Source organism: Hemitrygon akajei, chromosome 15, assembly GCF_048418815.1.
Source record: "Hemitrygon akajei chromosome 15, sHemAka1.3, whole genome shotgun sequence".
Classification (NCBI taxonomy): Eukaryota; Metazoa; Chordata; class Chondrichthyes; order Myliobatiformes; family Dasyatidae; genus Hemitrygon; species Hemitrygon akajei.
In genome coordinates this window covers 26267928-26286001 of record NC_133138.1, presented here as the reverse complement: position 1 = coordinate 26286001, position 18074 = coordinate 26267928, and the positions used below count along the sequence as shown (strand labels likewise).

Genomic DNA, 18074 nt, shown 5'->3' with positions numbered 1-18074 from the left:
TGTTTGTGGCTGTGAAGTTGCTGTAACAAAGTTTTCCATTCCACCTGTACGTTTATGTATTTGTGCATGTTGAGTCAATAAAGTGCTACAGCACAGAAACAGGTCCTCCAGCCCATCTAGTCCATGCTGACCTAGTCCTAGGCCTATTCCCATCTTCCTGCATCTGGACCATATCCATCCAAATCTTTCTCATTGGCCAGAAATACCGGGTGGATGAACTATTTTTAAAGATATCCACCGTGACTTAAGCCAGTCTTCGACATATTTACTTTACCAGGCAATATCAAGAAGTGTTCAAGTGTATTGGATCATACAAAGGTGTTTTACTCCGGTGGCCAAGACTTTACCCTTTGGTGGCCAAAGTCATTCTACTCTGTCAGGATTCCATCAGTGGCGTTGACGACTTATGTTCCACAAATGTGCTGCACTGGCAGCTAGTCCGTTCTTGTACGTTTAGACACTGGAATCTACAGACAATATGAAAATTAAACCTGTTTACAATAGCAGGATAGTTTTAAAATCAGCCACTTAGCCTCAGGGGAGTGCTGTCAGACACTAAAGTGAAAGGAAGTGTCAAATGGACTAGAGTTGCATTGAATATTCAATCCCATCCAAGATGATACGATGTCCTTGTTTCTTAACTCAGCCACAAAGAGAGTATTCTCTCTCCCCATCATGAATGTACTGCACCCTAGCAGTGTGTACCTTGGATACTCCAGTACACGTTATTAAGACTCTTATATTAACACCATGCCAGCATACTCTGTGATTTCAGAAGGGGGGAGGGACAGAAAATTCACACTCTGTGGGTTCCACTCTGAGCTGTAGCTGGTGTGAAATACAAGGATATGTCCATTCCATTGGGTCAGAATACTGGAACCATGTAATACTAAGTCTCAGAATACAAGCAGGTCCCTTCGGAACACCGATGATGAGGAAAATATTCAGCCAGAGGGTGCTGAATCCGTGGAATTCATTGCCACAGGTGGCAAGTCTTTAGTATATTTAAAATGGAGATTGCTAAGTTCTCGATTAGTAAAGGCATCAAAGGTTATGGGAAGAAGGCAGGAGCATGTGTTTTGAGGGTTAAAAGATCAGCCATGATCAAATGGCCCAGCAAATTCGACGAGTCGAATGGCCGAAGCTCCTATTCCTTATGGTCTAAAATAGAACTGCAGACAGCACATCAGCAGTCCAAGGTTGTGGCTCGGCACCACCTTCTCCAGGACAATTAGTAATTGATATTAACCACATTCCGTGAAAGGAATAACAGCACAAGGGTGATAATTTACGGCAACTGTCCTGAAACTCGGAAACCGAGCTCAAAGGCTAAGGAAAATGAAGAACAGGACTTTAGAAATTGTAAATCGGTAACTGTATTCGTTTACAATTTATTGTACAAACTGAAAAGATTTTTTACAAAGGCATGTTTATAAAATGCATCAAAATGAATAAAAAATCACTGTTCCACACCAACAAACAGCAATCAACCTGCAATTATGCTCCATATTCCAAAGATATAATTACATCTTTAAATACTTTTGCACAAACTTAAAATTAACACATCCTTTAAAATATCAGTTAAATTAATTGGAAATCGATTTACCATGAACTGTTATACAAAAACAATTGCTTTTCTACATCACAGTTTGATGAGGGTGAAAGAAATGTCATACAAGCAGAATACTAAAAGAGTCCCTGCTCTCTGATTAGATACATTCTCCTTCAACTTCCCCCAGCTTCTGGACACAGACAGAAAATAATTGAGTCAAAAATAAGAGATGGCATGAAAAACAACATTGTAAGCTGCAGGAGATAGGGAAAGCACTGACTGAAAAGGGATCGATTCAGTAATAATATTCAATGGGAAAAATTGGCTATGCATACGAATAGGCCTGCGATAGGACCACAATCCTGTCATGGTTTGTTGGCTTGCGTGCCTCAGTGCCAGACAGCTATGTTGGCTGGAGTCAGAGCTTTATGCTTTGGCTTTTGGTAGGGTCACTCATGCCAAACAGGTCAAAGGGTAGAGGCCAGACTAAGAGTGGTCCACCTGTCCTCTAGGTTCAGGGGTTCAGCTCAGGGCTAACAACCCTGACTGGAAACACAAAATTGTTGCGGAAACAGCAATGAAGAACCATTCTACATCTGAGAGTGACAATATTCCTCAGTCTCCACCTGGGAATTGCATAACCGACCATAGCGAAAACTGACAGGAAGCTACTGAGATGATGAAGGGAGCCCGAAACACCGCCAGAGATGGAGTACCTTCATTGCTGCCCTAAATGTCTGCAGTGTAACAGGCGTAAGTAGGTACCAATAGGGCAGGGAATGAATAGGTTAATGGGAAATGATTGTAGGCTTCAGGAGGGGAAGTCGAAGGAACACACACCAGTCCTCACTGAGGGGTCAGCAGTGGAAAGAATGAGCAGTTTTACGTTCCTGGGTGTCAACACCCCAGAGGATCTTTCTGGGGCCCAACATATTGATGCAATTATGAAGAAGGAATGCCGGCAGTTATACTTCATTAGCAGTTTGAGGAGATTTGGTATGTCATCAAAGACACTAGCAAATTTCTGCAGATGTACCACGGAGCGCATTATGACTGGTTGCACAGGATCTGAAAAAGCCGCAGAGGGCTGTATACTCAGCCAGCTTCATCATGGGCACTAGCCTCCCCAGTATCGAGGACACCTTCAAAATCCATTGTGAAGGACCCTCGCCCTCAAAGACATGCCCTTGTCTCATTGCTACCACCAGGAAGGAGGAACAGGAGCCTGAAGACATTGTCTCATCGATTTAGGAAGAGTTCCTTCTCCTTTGCCATCAGATTTCTGAATGGACCATGAGCACTACATCACTTTTTGCACTATGCTTTTAATTTGTTTTAACTTCTTATTGTGAGTTCCAGTAATTTTTATGTATTACACTGTACTGCTGCCACAAAACCACATAAGTCAGTGATAATAAACTAGACCCGGGAAACAGGCAGGCATACTAATCTACTTGTGAGCTTTAAGCATTGGCTGTTCGGCAATATTCCCCATGGTAATTTTCCACTGTGACAACATTAGACTGGGATTCTGCAGATCCAGGAGCTGACTGTCTTTCGCTGCATGTTGTAGACTAGATTATAACTTAAGGCATGTCCACCACAGCAATGGATGTGCAAGGAAGGCTAAGGACTCCCTAATTAATGTGTTGCTATACCCTTGGCGTCAGGGCAGTTTGGCTCAGATTGGTAAACGTTCGTATTTTTGGAAGAAGCACACCATTCCGTCAGACAGCGCTGACTCTGAGACTCCAGGCTGAGAACTCTCTTAAGTTCCTGATGCAGATGTTTCTCTGCGACTTCAAGTTCCATCACAACCAATCTCACGGACTATACTTAGCAACATCCTGGGTAAGGCAGTGCCCAGTAAAGTCACCCTGATGCAATGCGAGGGGAAGCTCAAGTAGCCCCTTGAGGCTTCTTATCAAACTGAGCAACGTCATTGGCTGTACATCACCCGTATGGTTTAATGATGTCTGTGAAGTTATTGGCTCAGGGCTAATTATTCACTTCAGTGCTATTTTTCTGCATTAATACTATACTCATGGTGCATAGAACATTGAACAGTACAGCACAGTGCCACAAAGTTATGCCGACCTTTTAACCTACTGCAAGACTATTTTAGTGCTTCTCTTGTATGTAGCCCTCCATTTTTCTTTCTTGCATGTGTCTGACTAAGAGTCCTCTTAGATCTCCCGAACGTATCTGCCTCTGCCATAAACCAAGGCCATTCAGAGTGTGTTCCATCTCTATGTCATGGCTGATTTATCATCCCTTCCACCATTCCTGGCAGTGTGTTCCACCCATCTACTGCTCTTTGTGTGTAAAAAATACCTCTGACCTCCCCTCTATACTCCAATTACCTTAAAATTACATCCTCTTGTATTAGCCATTGCACCCTAGGAAAAAACCACTGGCTGTCCACACCATCCTTCTCTCATTATCCTATACACCTTATCCTTTGATAACTAAAAATCTACTAGTGTCTCTCAGGAATATTATTTGTTTATTTCTTTAGCGATAGAACACGGTGACAGCTTTTCCAACTCAACAAGCCCATGTCACCCAATTACACCCATGGGACCGATGAACCTATTACCCTGTTCATATGTGGGAGGAAACCGGAACACCTGGAGGAACTTCACACTGTCATGGGGAGAATGTCCAAACTCCTTACAGACAGCGTGGAATTGAACACAGCTCACGGGTGCTGTAATGACATTATGCTAACTGCTACGTTTCAGTCATAGAATTCTACAATCCGAGAATTGGCAGGGAATTCCAAGGTTCGCTGTTCTCTGAGTGAAGAACTTTCTTCTGATGTCAGTGCTGAATGGCAAAGCTCATGTTTTGAAACTGCCACTCTGGAGGTGGGGAATACCATCCACTGTGACACTGTCGAATCTCTTTGGCCTTAGATATGCTTCCCCAGTGGCACATAATCTGGCTGGGTCAATGACCAACGTCAATGCTGACTGTGTTGAAATGACCATGTCCTGATCTCTCTTCTTATTTCCATGAATGCACTTGTTGAGTGTGTGCAGGTAATCTTCATTGCATTAATTAGCTTTGGTGAACAGCTTAGAAATGAGATTCAAGATTCGAGATTGTTTAATGTTATTTCCAGCACAGAAGTGTGAAGGAGAATGAAATACTGTAATCGTCACTCCTGATCCAATGCAGCACAAAAAAAAAATAAGATAAGGAACAAAATAATAAAAAACACAATAAAATAAATACATAAGAGGGATTATTTACATAGATTGATTGTATGTCCATAAAGCGACACAAGGCATAAGAGTGCCTGTACTGAAGGTGGCTGACAGGAAATGATAAAGAAGTGGTGATGGAGTGTGCACAGGATTTGCTTAGTGGGTCGGGGTGTTGATCAGCCTTACTGATTAGGGAAAGTAATCATTTTTGAGAGTCTGGTGGTCCTGACTTGGATACTACATAGCCTCCTCCCTGATGTGATTGGGACAAACATTCCATGAGCAAGATTGGGGGAGGGGGACTTTTCTTACAGGCCCTTTTCTGGCACCTTTCTGTATATATGTTAGGAATATTTCTTTAGTCCTAACTGAAGTTTCTCTTGCATAATGTGCAATAAAATTAAACAACCTTTGATCAATGCAAAGTGTGGAAAAAAAACCACAGAAGCAATAAAGATCTTTGATGGGCGGAAATGCCAAGTAATTTTAAAAAATTCTAGGTCAGACTTTAAAACAGAAAAGAGAACAAAGTGAATCTGAAAAACATTGTTCTTTGATTTACCCATGCATAACACATTGCTTAAACAGACACAAAATGCTGGTGGAACACAGCAGGCCAGGCAACATCTATAGGGAGAACAGCGCTTCTCCCTATAGATGCTGCCTGGCCTGCTGTGTCCCACCAACATTTTGTGTGTGTTGCTTGAATTTCCAGCATCTGCAGATTTCCTCGTGTTTTGCTTAAACAGAGCTAGGATAACTCAGGGTCATTTTGAATGTTGTTGATACCCAAAGATGACAACATCAAATTGAACACTGCCTGCACAAGAATCAGGCCACGTTGCTCCGAATATGATGTTGGCCACTTTAAAACACCAGCAGTGTAAAAATGCTTCCCATCATTATATTACCCATGGTTAATACCAGCACACACAAGATGCCTTGCCCAAAACAAGATACAGATTTGAGAAGATAGTGATTATTTAAGCATAATGTCAAACCCTTCATATTGACGGTCAGTGAACTGTCCAACAAGAATGCTGACACATTCAATCCTTCATAATTACAATGCTATAATAAAAACTATTTATGATACATAAATACTAAACTACCATTGTACTTTTAAAATGAGGCAAAACCAGTTCATGTTCCATCACTGTGGTCTGGCTTCTGTACCAATCTGCCATCAAACTACGACATGGCATTGACTGAACATTTCCGTTGTGGACATATTGAAGACCACACATTATTCTGCATTTGGCTATGTTTTCCAGCAATAGTTCTACTTTAAATTAGAATTTTAAATAAATTATAACTTGCAAAATAATCTCATTTAGTTGAAAGTGATTTTGCAGATGCTGGAAATCCAGAACAACACACATGAAATACTGGAGGAACTCAGCGCATCAGACAGCGTCTATGGAAGGGAATAAATAGTCAATATTTCGGGCCAAGACCCTTCTTCGGGTCCTGTTGAATTTTGGGGAAATAATAATTTTTTCATATTGATGATTACTGCATTTATGTTCAACAGCCAATGAATGCGCTCCAGTTTACAAACTGTGGTTGAGTATTGTTGCTCTAATGAGACAGATTGATAATCTCTATCATTATTTGTTTATATTCCTGTCTGAATTTGTGGTTTAAAACACCATATACGATAGCATTCAAACTGCTGTTGAAGTATGCCATGAAATAGCTGGCAATGAAAAGCCACTCTGGTATCATGTTTGCCAAATTTGGATTTACTGCTACTCCCAGGCCTATGAAGTTCAACGGTGCCCAACAAATAGCAAAGAGCACAAAGACCACAAACATTGTCAGGAAGTTCCTGAAGTCATGGTGAATTATTCTGGATTGATTTTCCGGTTTAACTCTCTTTCGGACCCGGACGACATAGATCCAGATGCGCAGGTAGCAATATGAGACGATGCTGATTGGCAGAATGAAATGGATGGCTACAATGGTGACAGTGTAGGAGGGACTGACAGACTGAACAAAAGTACAGGAGTATATTCGTGGATCATACTGGAGAGATCCCACAAAGAGATTGGGAATGACTGCTAGAGACGTCAACATCCAGACCAGCGACACGTAGCAAAAGGTTTTTCTGTGGCTGAAGATCCTGTTATAATTCAGACCGTGGCAGATGTAACAATATCTGTTGATTGCAATAGCAGTGATGTTAAAGATGGAGCCAATTACACTCAGTCCCATGAGGAGCCCACTCATTTGACAGTGGGTGTGACCGTGTACCCACCCATTGCGAAAGATTGCTATTAGAATCAGAGGATAGGGGTAGATTGCTACAAGAAGGTCAGCAATAGCGAGACTTATCACAAAGGCGTTACCTGTAAGATAAAACGCAGGTGGTTAGCTCAGCAGTAAACATCATCGCTTTTAATTATAAACACAGCAGATTCTGCAGATACTGGCAATTCAGAGTAACACACACAAAGCGGGAGAAACTTAGCAAGTCAGACAGCAGCTAGGTCCTGATGAAGCGTGTTAGCCCAAAATGTTGGCTCTTTATTCATCTCCACAGATGCTGTCTGACCTGTTGAGACCGTTTGGCATTTTGCTTTTAATCGCATTAGAATTGTTAAAGTTTCTGGTAGTCAAAGTCAAATTAAATTTATTATCAATATGCGTAAATGACACCATTTACTACCTTGACATTCATTTTGTTGCAGGCATTTACAGGAAGTTAAAGAAATTTATGAAAACAATACATAAACTAAAACTGACAAACAAGCTATGTGCAAAAGAAGGCAAATTGAGCAAATAAAGAAAGAAACAATAATCCTGAGAACATGAGTTGTAGAGTCGTTGAAAGTAAGTCTGGAGGTTGTGGAGTCAGTTCAGTTTACTTGTTTTTATTTAGAGATGCAATGGGGATGTGGTGAACTACATATACCTGTCTGGACACGCCCCCTGCTGACTGCTCCTGTGGCTCCTTCCACAGACCCCTGTATAAAGGCGATTGAGGTCTGAGCCCGGGCTCTCTGTCTCCAGGATGTAGTATGGTGGTCAATCACTGCTTGTTCCTTCTTCCAGTCAATAAAAGCCAATATCTCGCCTTTACTTCTCAGAGAGAGTTATTGATGGTGCATCAGGGGAACAGGCCCTTCTGGCCCAACAAGCTGCGCTGCCCAGCAACCCACCTCTTTAATGCTAGCCTAATCACAAGACAATTTCCAATGATCAATTAACCTACTAACGGGTGCATCTTCGGATTGTGAGGTGAAACCGGAGTATCTGGAGGAAAGCCATGCAGTCAAGGGGAGAACATACAAACTGAACGCCAGAGCTGAACTCCCAACTCTGATGCCCTGAGCTGTAATAGTGTCGTGCTAACCACGCTGCTATATTATCTGCTCTCTGAGCTAATTCAACAAACTACAGATTCATTACTGGTAGAGGAGGACGACACCAAAACTACTCAATCAATTAATCACGAAGTTAATTAGTATGCATTTAGCTGCAGCATTTCTTCAGAAAACAACTGTCCTTTGATCTCAATACGATTATTTTCTCATGTTCTGGCCTTGAGCAATACACTTGAGATTCATGTTCTTGTCCAAGTCAGAACCACGCTAAAGCTTAATTACTTTGTAGTTCTGGTAGAAGAAGTTGACAAAGTATATATTGCATATGCACTGAGTACTGCGAAGAAACAACAGTTTCACATTCATCTTGTGCATTTAGAAGGTAAAAGTAGCCTTAGAGGCAGAATCAACATGGCCAAATTTTCCTTCCTGGTTTTATATTTCATTAATTCATTAAAATTCACTTTTTACTCTTATAGTCCAAAACAGTTCAGAATCAAGACCCTAAGCTAGATTATTATATAAATGGTGAAAGGCTGCAGCACGCTTTTGTGCAGAGGGACCTGGGAGTGCTTGTTCATGAATCGCAAAAAGTTGGCTTGCAGGTACAACAGGTTATTAGGAAGGCAAACGGAATGTTGGCCTTCATTGCTAGAGGGATTGAATTCAAGAGCAGGGAGGTCATGCTGCAACTATGCAGGGTACGGGTGAGGTCGCACCTGGAGTACTGTGTGCAGTTCTGGTCTCCATACTTGAGGAGGGATATAGCGGCTTTGGAGGCAGTGCAGAGGAGGTTCACCAGGTTGATTCCAAAGATGAAGGGGTTAACCTATGAGGAGAGATTGAATCGCCTGGGACTATACTCTCTGGAACTCCAAAGAATAGGAGGGGATCTTATAGAAACATACAAAATTTTGAAAGGATAGATAAGATAGAAGTAGAAAAGTTGATTCCATTGGTAGGTGAGACTAGAACTAGGGGACATTGCCTCAAGATTCAGGGGAGAAGATTTAGGACGGAGATGAGGAGAAACTGTTTTTCCCAGAGAGTGGTGAATCTGTGGAATTCTCTGCCCAGGGAAGCAGTTGAGGCTTCTTCACTAAATATATTTAAGATACTTTTACATCGTAGGGGAATTAACGGTTATGGGGAAAAGGCAGGTAGATGGAGCTGAGTTTACGGACAGATCAGCCGTGATCTTATTGAGTGGCAGGGCAGGCTCGATGGGCTGGATGGCCGACTCCTGCTCCTATTTCTTGTGTTCTTGTATTCTAATAGTTAAGAACAATTTGAGTCATTGATTTGCAACAAAAGCCGGGTGTTGAAAGGGTCATTTATTTTTTTCCCAGTTGTGAAGGTCTGTCCTTTGCCAGTGTTGCTGCCTGAACTGTTGAGTATTTCCTTTGGATTTACAAAATCTATAGTTTTTTCTACAAATATTAATGTAGAATATTATTTCTTAAAGCGGGATGCTGATTTGAAGATTCATTTTTATCTTCCAAAGTATTTTTTTTTAAATTCCTGAATACAGTTTTATTCAATGGCATTTCTACAATGTTTCAGAGCATCATTGTCACAATTCCAACAGGCATTCTTGAAAGAATATTAATCATTTATTTTAAAAAACAATTTTAAGTATTTGAATTCAGTGCTAATTCCTGGCATTTTGAAAGATCGCCTGTTTGCTCACCAATATCAGCATATTCAAAAATAGTTTGAAGAATTACATTTAGGCTTGAGTAAGAGTTCATTTGGGAGAAACACAGACATCTTGGGGGAATCATAAGCTACCGACTTATGAATAGTTTGCCGGTTCTTAAGGACCTGATTCAAAAGGAAAAGTTGAATAGAGAGAGTGCAGAGGAGATAGATAGATAGATACTTTATTCATCCCCATGGGGAAATTCAACTTTTTTCCAATGTCCCATACACTTGTTGTAGCAAAACTAATTACATACAATACTTAACTCAGTAAAAAAAAATATGATATGCATCTAAATCACCATCTCAAAAAGCATTAATAATAGCTTTAAAAAGTTCTTAAGTCCTGGCGGTAGAATTGTAAAGCCTAATAGCATTGGGGAGTATTGACCTCTTCATCCTGTCTGAGGAGCATTTACAAAAACGTTGCCTGGATTGGAGAACATGCCTCATGAAAAGCGACGGAGGATGAGAGGTGATCTGATAGAGGTGTATAAGATGATGAGAGGATGATTGATCGTGTAGATAGCCAGAGGCTTCTTCCCAGGACTGAACTGGCTAACACAAGGGGATTATGGGTACAATGGGGATGTCAGAGGTATCTTTTTCACACAGAGAGTGAACGCACTGCCAGCGATGGTGGTAGAGGCAGATACAATAGGGCCTCTTAGATAGGTACATTGAGCTTAGACAAATAGAGGGCTAGGCAGTAGGGAAATTCTAGACAGCCTCTGGAGTAGGTTACATGGTCAGCACAATATTTTGGGCTGAAGGGCCTGTAATTTGCTGTAGATTTCCATGTTCTATGTTCTAATTTAATCCCATGAATATAGGAGAATTAGTGGAGATTTCGTAGAGTATATAATATTAAGAGGGGTATAAATAGGGCAAATACAAATAGGCCTTTTCCACTGAGGTTGGGTGAGACTAGAACTGGAGCTCATAGGTTTAGTGTGAAAGGTGAAATGTTTGTAGGGAACCTGAGAGGGAACTTTTTCATTCTGAGGGTAGTGCAAGTTGCCAGCTGGAGTGGTGGAAGCAGATATTATTCAACATATAAGCAAAGTACTGTACATGGATGGGAAGGATAGGGAGGGCTATGTTCGAATTGCAGGTTGATGGGACAGACTAGATGGGTTGAAGGCGCTTTTTCTGTGCTGTTGTTCCTATGATTCTAATAGACATGACAGAGGAACGGTGGGTTGAAACTCTGGGGAGATTTCAAACAGCTGAGAATATTTAATGTAAGATGTCATTAGTAGAAAAAGGGAACAGGTGGTGAGCGATGTGGACAAGATGAGTTTGTAGTCTCTGAGGAAAAACAGATGAAAAGTTAAAGTTGGTATAAAATCTTCACACCTTGTGGTCAGCTTGTTGCATTCCTCAAAAATACTGGAATTGTGAGGTTAAGGAAAGAATGCTGTTGGCACATTCATTCCCTCTTAAATTACCTCACTTTCAACAAGCTTTCATTTCACTTGGTATACCTCATGATTTTTCAAATTCCATTGGTGCGCAGGGACAGCAGGACATGTTTCGAAGCCAGACTTTGATCACATCTGACAAAATTAATTAATTCAGATTTTCAAACTTTCCTGTTTGGATTTGAAGGCAAGAAAACCTTTGCTGTGAATGTATGCTTCGAATTCCAGAATTCTCTATGCCAACCAGGAGAGATGGTAGAGGCACCGATCCCCTGTTCCCTCACTCCTGGGTAGAGGCACTGACCCCCTGTTCCCTCACTCCTGGGTCGAGGCACTGTCCCTCTGTTCCCACACTCCTGGGTAGAGGCACCGACCCCTTGTTCCCTCACTCCTGGGTAGAGGGACTAACCCCCTGTTCCCTCACTCCTGAGTAGAGGGACTAACCCCCTGTTCCCTCACTCCTGGGTCGAGGCACTGTCCCTCTGTTCCCACACTCCTGGGTAGAGGCACCGACCCCCTGTTCCCTCACTCCTGGGTAGAGGCACTGACTGTCAGTTCCCTCATTCCTGGGTAGAGGCACCGACCCCCTGTTCCCTCACTCCTGGGTAGAGGCACTGACCCCCTGTTCCCTCACTCCTGGGTAGAGGCACTGACCCTCTGTTCCCTCACTCCTGGGTAGAGGCACTGACCCTCTGTTCCCTCACTCCTGGGTAGAGGCACCGACCACCTGTTCCCTCACTCCTGGGTAGAGGCACTGACCCTCTGTTCCCTCACTCCTGGGTAGAGGCACTGACTGTCAGTTCCCTCATTCCTGGGTAGAGGCACTGACTGTCAGTTCCCTCACTCCTGGGTAGAGGCACTGACTGTCAGTTCCCTCACTCCTGGGTAGAGGCACTGACCCCCTGTTCCCTCACTCCTGGGTCGAGGCACTGACCCTCTGTTCCCTCACTCCTGGGTAGAGGCACTGTCCCCCTGTTCCCTCACTCCTGGGTAGAGGCACTGACTGTCAGTTCCCTCATTCCTGGGTAGAGGCACTGTCCCCCTGTTCCCTCACTCCTGGGTAGAGGCACTGACCCCCTGTTCCCTCACTCCTGGGTAGAGGCACTGACCCTCTGTTCCCTCACTCCTGGGTAGAGGCACTGTCCCCCTGTTCCCTCACTCCTGGGTAGAGGCACTGTCCCCCTGTTCCATCACTCCTGGGTAGAGGCACTGACCCCCTGTTCCCTCACTCCTGGGTCGAGGCACTGACTGTCAGTTCCCTCACTCCTGGGTAGAGGGACTAACCCCCTGTTCCCTCACTCCTGAGTAGAGGGACTAACCCCCTGTTCCCTCACTCCTGGGTCGAGGCACTGTCCCTCTGTTCCCACACTCCTGGGTAGAGGCACCGACCCCCTGTTCCCTCACTCCTGGGTAGAGGCACTGACTGTCAGTTCCCTCATTCCTGGGTAGAGGCACCGACCCCCTGTTCCCTCACTCCTGGGTAGAGGCACTGACCCTCTGTTCCCTCACTCCTGGGTAGAGGCACTGACCCTCTGTTCCCTCACTCCTGGGTAGAGGCACCGACCACCTGTTCCCTCACTCCTGGGTAGAGGCACTGTCCCCCTGTTCCATCACTCCTGGGTAGAGGCACTGACCCCCTGTTCCCTCACTCCTGGGTCGAGGCACTGACTGTCAGTTCCCTCACTCCTGGGTAGAGGGACTAACCCCCTGTTCCCTCACTCCTGAGTAGAGGGACTAACCCCCTGTTCCCTCACTCCTGGGTCGAGGCACTGTCCCTCTGTTCCCACACTCCTGGGTAGAGGCACTGACCCTCTGTTCCCTCACTCCTGGGTAGAGGCACCGACCTCCTGTTCCCTCACTCCTGGGTAGAGGCACTGTCCCCCTGTTCCATCACTCCTGGGTAGAGGCACTGACCCCCTGTTCCCTCACTCCTGGGTCGAGGCACTGACTGTCAGTTCCCTCACTCCTGGGTAGAGGCACTGTCTGTTAGTTCAACACTTCTGAGTTGAAGCACAGATACTGTCAATAATGAATGGCACTGCATATAATATACTGTAAATGTACATACATAGATAAATCACACACACATAAATATATGATACTCTATATATTATTATTTTTATTTTATAGATAGTTCAAAAAGAGAGCAAAATAGTGAGGTAGTGGACTGTTCAAAAATCTTTGGGGGAGTAGAAGTACTGTAGCTGTTGCTAAGATGTAGAGTGAGTGTCCTCAGACTCCTGTTCCTCATCCCTGATGTTAGTAATGAGATGTCTTGGGTGATGGGTGTCCTTAAAGGTGGATGGATTAATACATTTGCAATGCATCTTTAACAGTGTATTGGAATTGGTTTATTATTGTCACATGTACCAAGATTCAGCAAAAAGCTTGTCTTGCATACTGTTCGTACAAATGGAACCATTGCAGAGAGCATTGAGGCAGAACAAGGCAAAACAATAACAATGCAGAATAAGGTGCAAAAGTTACAGAGAAATTGCAGAACTGGTAAACAATAAAGTGCAAGATCATAATGATGTAGAATAAGAGCCTAAATTATCATATAACATGGTACTCATAAGCAGATGGGACAAGCAGAGAGCAGCCAGTGGTGAGAATGGGAGTGACAGAATGGGAGTCTCAGGGTAAGTCAGGTCGTAAGGCTCTGCTAAGTTTCCCTTTTTCCCTACTGTTTCAGGGGTACTTAGTGTGTTTAAATGACTATTGTGTGTTCTTCATGGCAGATATTGGAGCCCTGGTAGACCCAGAGTCTCCCAGGAAACGACATCTGCCTGAAGTGCCACCAGCGGCGGATCCTTGAAGGCCGTGTTAGGGATCGGAGCAGCAGCTGGATGACCTTTGGCTTGTACGGAAGAGTGAGGAGATCATCCAATGAAGTTACAGGGAATTAGTCACCCCTAAGTTGCAGGAGGTGGGTAGCTGGGTGACTGTCAGGAGAAGGAATGCAAAGGCGAATAGGCAATTAGCCCAGATCACCCGTGTGGCCATTGCCCTAAATAATGAGTATACTATTTTGGATGCTGTTGCAGGGGATGACCTCCCAGGGGAATGCCACAGAGACCAGGTTACTGGTACTGAGCATGAGTCCGTGGTGCAGAAGGGAAAGAGGGAGAAAAGGAGAGCGGCAGTGATAGGAGACTCAATTGTCAGGGAATCAGACAAGAGATTCCCTGTGGACGTAAACGGGACACCCGGATGATATGTTGCCTTACAGGCGCCAATGTCAGGGACGTCTCAGATCGCGTACACAGCATTTTTGAAAGGTAGGGAGAGCAGCCAGATGTCTTGGTACATATTGGTAGTAATGACATAGGCAGGAAAAGCAAAGAGGTCCTGAAAAGAGAATTTAGAGAGCTAGGTAGAAAGCTGAGAAGCAGGACCTCCTGGGTAGTAATTTCTGGATTGCTGCCTGTGCCACACGCCAGTGAGGATAGAAATAGGATGATTTTGCAGATAAATGTGTGGCTGAGAAGCTGGTCCCAGATCCTTGGATCATTGGCATCTCTTCTGGTGGAGGGATGACCTTTTCAAAAGTGATGAGTTGCACCCAAACTTGAGGGGGACCAATATTCTCGCAGGCAGGTTTGTTAGAGCTGTTGGGGAGGGTTTAAACTAATTTGGCAGGGGGATGGGAACCAAGTGAAGGGACTCAGGAAAGGATGGATGGTGAAAAAAAAACAGATAGACCGCAGTCAGACTTTCAGGAGGAACAGGCAGATAATAGGACAAAATTGCAGCCAGCAAGGAGAATATCAGTGCATTAGGGATGCAGAATCAAAAAGAATCGCAAAAACAGTACTCAAAATGTTATATCTAAATGGATGGGGCAGAAGAAATAAGGTGGAATATTTGGTTGCACTTTTATGAATTGTCCGGTACGATGTTGTGGCCATCTCTGAACTGTGACTGAAGGACAGTTGTAGTTGGGAGCTGAACGACCAAGATTACATTGTATAGGAGGGATAGGAAGGTAGGCAGAGGGGGTGGTGTGACTCTACTGGTAAAGAATAGCATCAAATCATTAGAAAGGTGTGACAGAAGATCAGAAGACATTGAATCCTTGCGGGGTTGAGTTAAGCAATTGCAAGGGTAAAAGGACTCTGTTGGCAGTTATATACAGGTCTCCAAACATAGCTGAGATGTGGACTACAGATTAAACAGGAAATAGAAAAGGCGTGCCAAAAGGGCAATGTTATGAGACATTTTAACTTGCAGGTAGATTGGGAAAATCAGGTTGATAATGGATACCAAGAGAGTGAGTTTGCTGAATGCCTATAAGATAGCTTTTTAGAGCAGTTTGTCATTGGGCCTACTAGGGAATCAGCAATACTGGCCTGGCACCATCCAGAGACAGAGAAGCAGTTTCAGTGACAGGTTACTATCAATGCAATGCTCCTCAGACAGGATGAAGAGGTCAATACTCCCCAATGCCATTAGGCTTTACAATTCTACCTCCAGGACTTAAGAACTTTTTAAAAGCTATTAATGCTTTTTGAGACGGTGATTTAGATGCATATCATATTTTTTTTTACTGAGTTAAGTATTGTATGTAATTAGTTTTGCTACAGCAAGTGTATGGGACATTGGGAAAAAAAAGTTGAATTTCCCCATGGGGATGAATAAAGTATCTATCTATCTATCTATCTATCTATCTATCTATCTATCTATCTATCTATCTATCTATCTATCTAATGAACCAGAGGCAATTAAGGGGCTTAAGGTAAAGGAACCTTTAGAAAGCAGTGATCACAATATGACTGAATTCAACTTGAAATTTGATTGGGAAAAAAGTAAAGTCTAACATAACAGTAATTCAGTGGAGTAAAGGAAATTACAGAGGTATGAGAGAGGAGTTGGCTAAAGTAAACTGGTAGGAGATGCTGGCAGGGATGTCAGCAGAGCAGCAATGACTTGAGTTTCTGCAAAAAATGAGAAAGGCAAAAGATAGATGTATTCCAAGAACAAAGAAATACTCAAATGGCAAAATAGAACAACTGTGGCTGACAAAGCAAAAGAGAGGGCATACAACAAAGCAAAAATTAGCAGGAAGATAGAGGATTGGGAAGCTTTTAAAATCCTGCAGAAAGCAACTAAAAATATCATGATGAGGGAAAAGATGAAATGTGAAAGCACGCCAGCAAACAATATCAAGCTGGATAGGGAAAGCTTTATCAAGTATATTTAAAAAAAGAGAGATTAGAGTGGATATAGAACCTCTAGAAAATGAGACTGGAGAAATAATAATTTCTCCAAGGAGATGGCAGATGAAAGAAATGAGTATTTTGCATCAGTCTTCACTGTGGAAGACATGAGCAGTGTGCAGGTGTTGACGGAAATGAGGGAAGAGAAATGGGTGCAGTTGCTATCACAAGGGAGAAGGTGCTCAAAAAGCTGAAAGACCGAAAGACCTAAAGGGTCGTGTCATCCAGACTAGATGAACTGCACCCTAGGGTTCTGAAAGAGATAGCTGTAGAGATTGTGGAGTCAGTAGAAATGATCTTTCAAGAATCATTAGACTCTGACATGATTCCAGCAGACTGGAAAATTGCAAAATGTCACTCCACTCTTTAAGAAAGGAGGGACGCAGCAGAAAGGAAATTATAGTCCAGTTAGCCTGACCTCAGCTGTTGGGAAGGTGTTGGAGTCAATTGCTAAGGATGAGGTTATGGAGTACTTGGTGACACAGGACAAGATAGGGCAAAGACTGTACGGTTTCCGTAAGGAAAAATCTTGCCTGATGAACTTGTTGGAATTCTTTGAGGAGATTGCGAGGAAGATAGCTAAAGGGGATGCAATGTATGTTGTATATTTGGATTTTCAGAAAGCCTTTGACAAGATGCCATACATGAGGCTGATTACCAAGTTAAGATCCCATGGTATTACAGGAAAGTCACTAACATGGTTAGGGCATTGTCTGATTGGTAGGAGATAGCTACTGGGAATAAAAGGATCCTTTTCTGGTTGACTGCCAGTGACGAGTGGTGTTCTGTAGGGGCACATGTTGGGACCTATTCTTTTTAAGCTGTATATCAATGATTTAGATGATGGAATAGATGGCTTTGTTGCCAAGTCTGCAGATGATACAATGATTGGTGGAGGGGCAGATACTGTTGAGGAAACAGGAAGCCTGCAGAAATATTTAGACAAATTAGGAGAATGGGCAAGATGGTGGCAAATGAAATACAATGTTGGAAAATGCATGGTCATGCACTTTGGTGGAAGAAATTGATGTACAAACTATTTTCTGAACAGGGAGAAAATCCTAAAATCTGAGATGCAAAGAGACTTGGGAGTTATTATGCAGAACACCCTAAAGTTTAACTTTCAGGTTGTGTCAGTGGTGAGGAAGGCAAATGCAATGTTAGCATTCATTTCAAGAGGTCTAGAGCAGGGATGTGATGCTGAGGATTTATAAGGCACCGATGAGGCCTCACGTTGAGTATTGTGAACAGTTACCATGGGCACATTATCTGAGAAAAGATGTGCTGGCATTGGAGAGGGTATAGAGGATGAACATAAGGATGATAATGGGAACGAAAGGCCTATCATATGAGGAACATTGGTTGACTCTAGGCCTGTACTTTCTGGAATTTAGAAGGGTGGGGGGGGGGATCTCATTGAAATCTTTCAAATGTTGAAAGGCCTAGACAATGTAGATGTGGAAAGAATGTTTCCCATGGTGGAGGAGTCTAGGACAAGACAGCACAGCCTCAGGATAGAGGGGTATCCATTTAAAACAGAGATGCAGAGAAATTTCTTTAGCCAGAGGGTCGTGAATTTGTGGAATTTGTTAGCACAGGCAACTGTGGACGTCAGGTCATTGGGTGTATACACTGTA

At 43.2% G+C, this 18074-nt stretch overlaps 1 protein-coding gene across 1 annotated transcript in view; it reads right to left on the bottom strand.

The window, feature by feature from the left end:
- Positions 1-4006: 4006 nt before the first annotated feature.
- LOC140739544 (melatonin receptor type 1A-like) overlaps positions 4007-18074 on the bottom strand; it is a 36080-nt gene continuing 22012 nt past the window's right edge. Inside the window, exons 2-3 of the mRNA XM_073067941.1 lie at positions 6356-7115; positions 4007-4064 (exon numbers count right to left, since the gene is read on the bottom strand). Coding sequence (XP_072924042.1) covers positions 4007-4064; positions 6356-7115 — 818 coding nt within the window. The remainder of the gene's footprint in view (positions 4065-6355; positions 7116-18074) is intronic.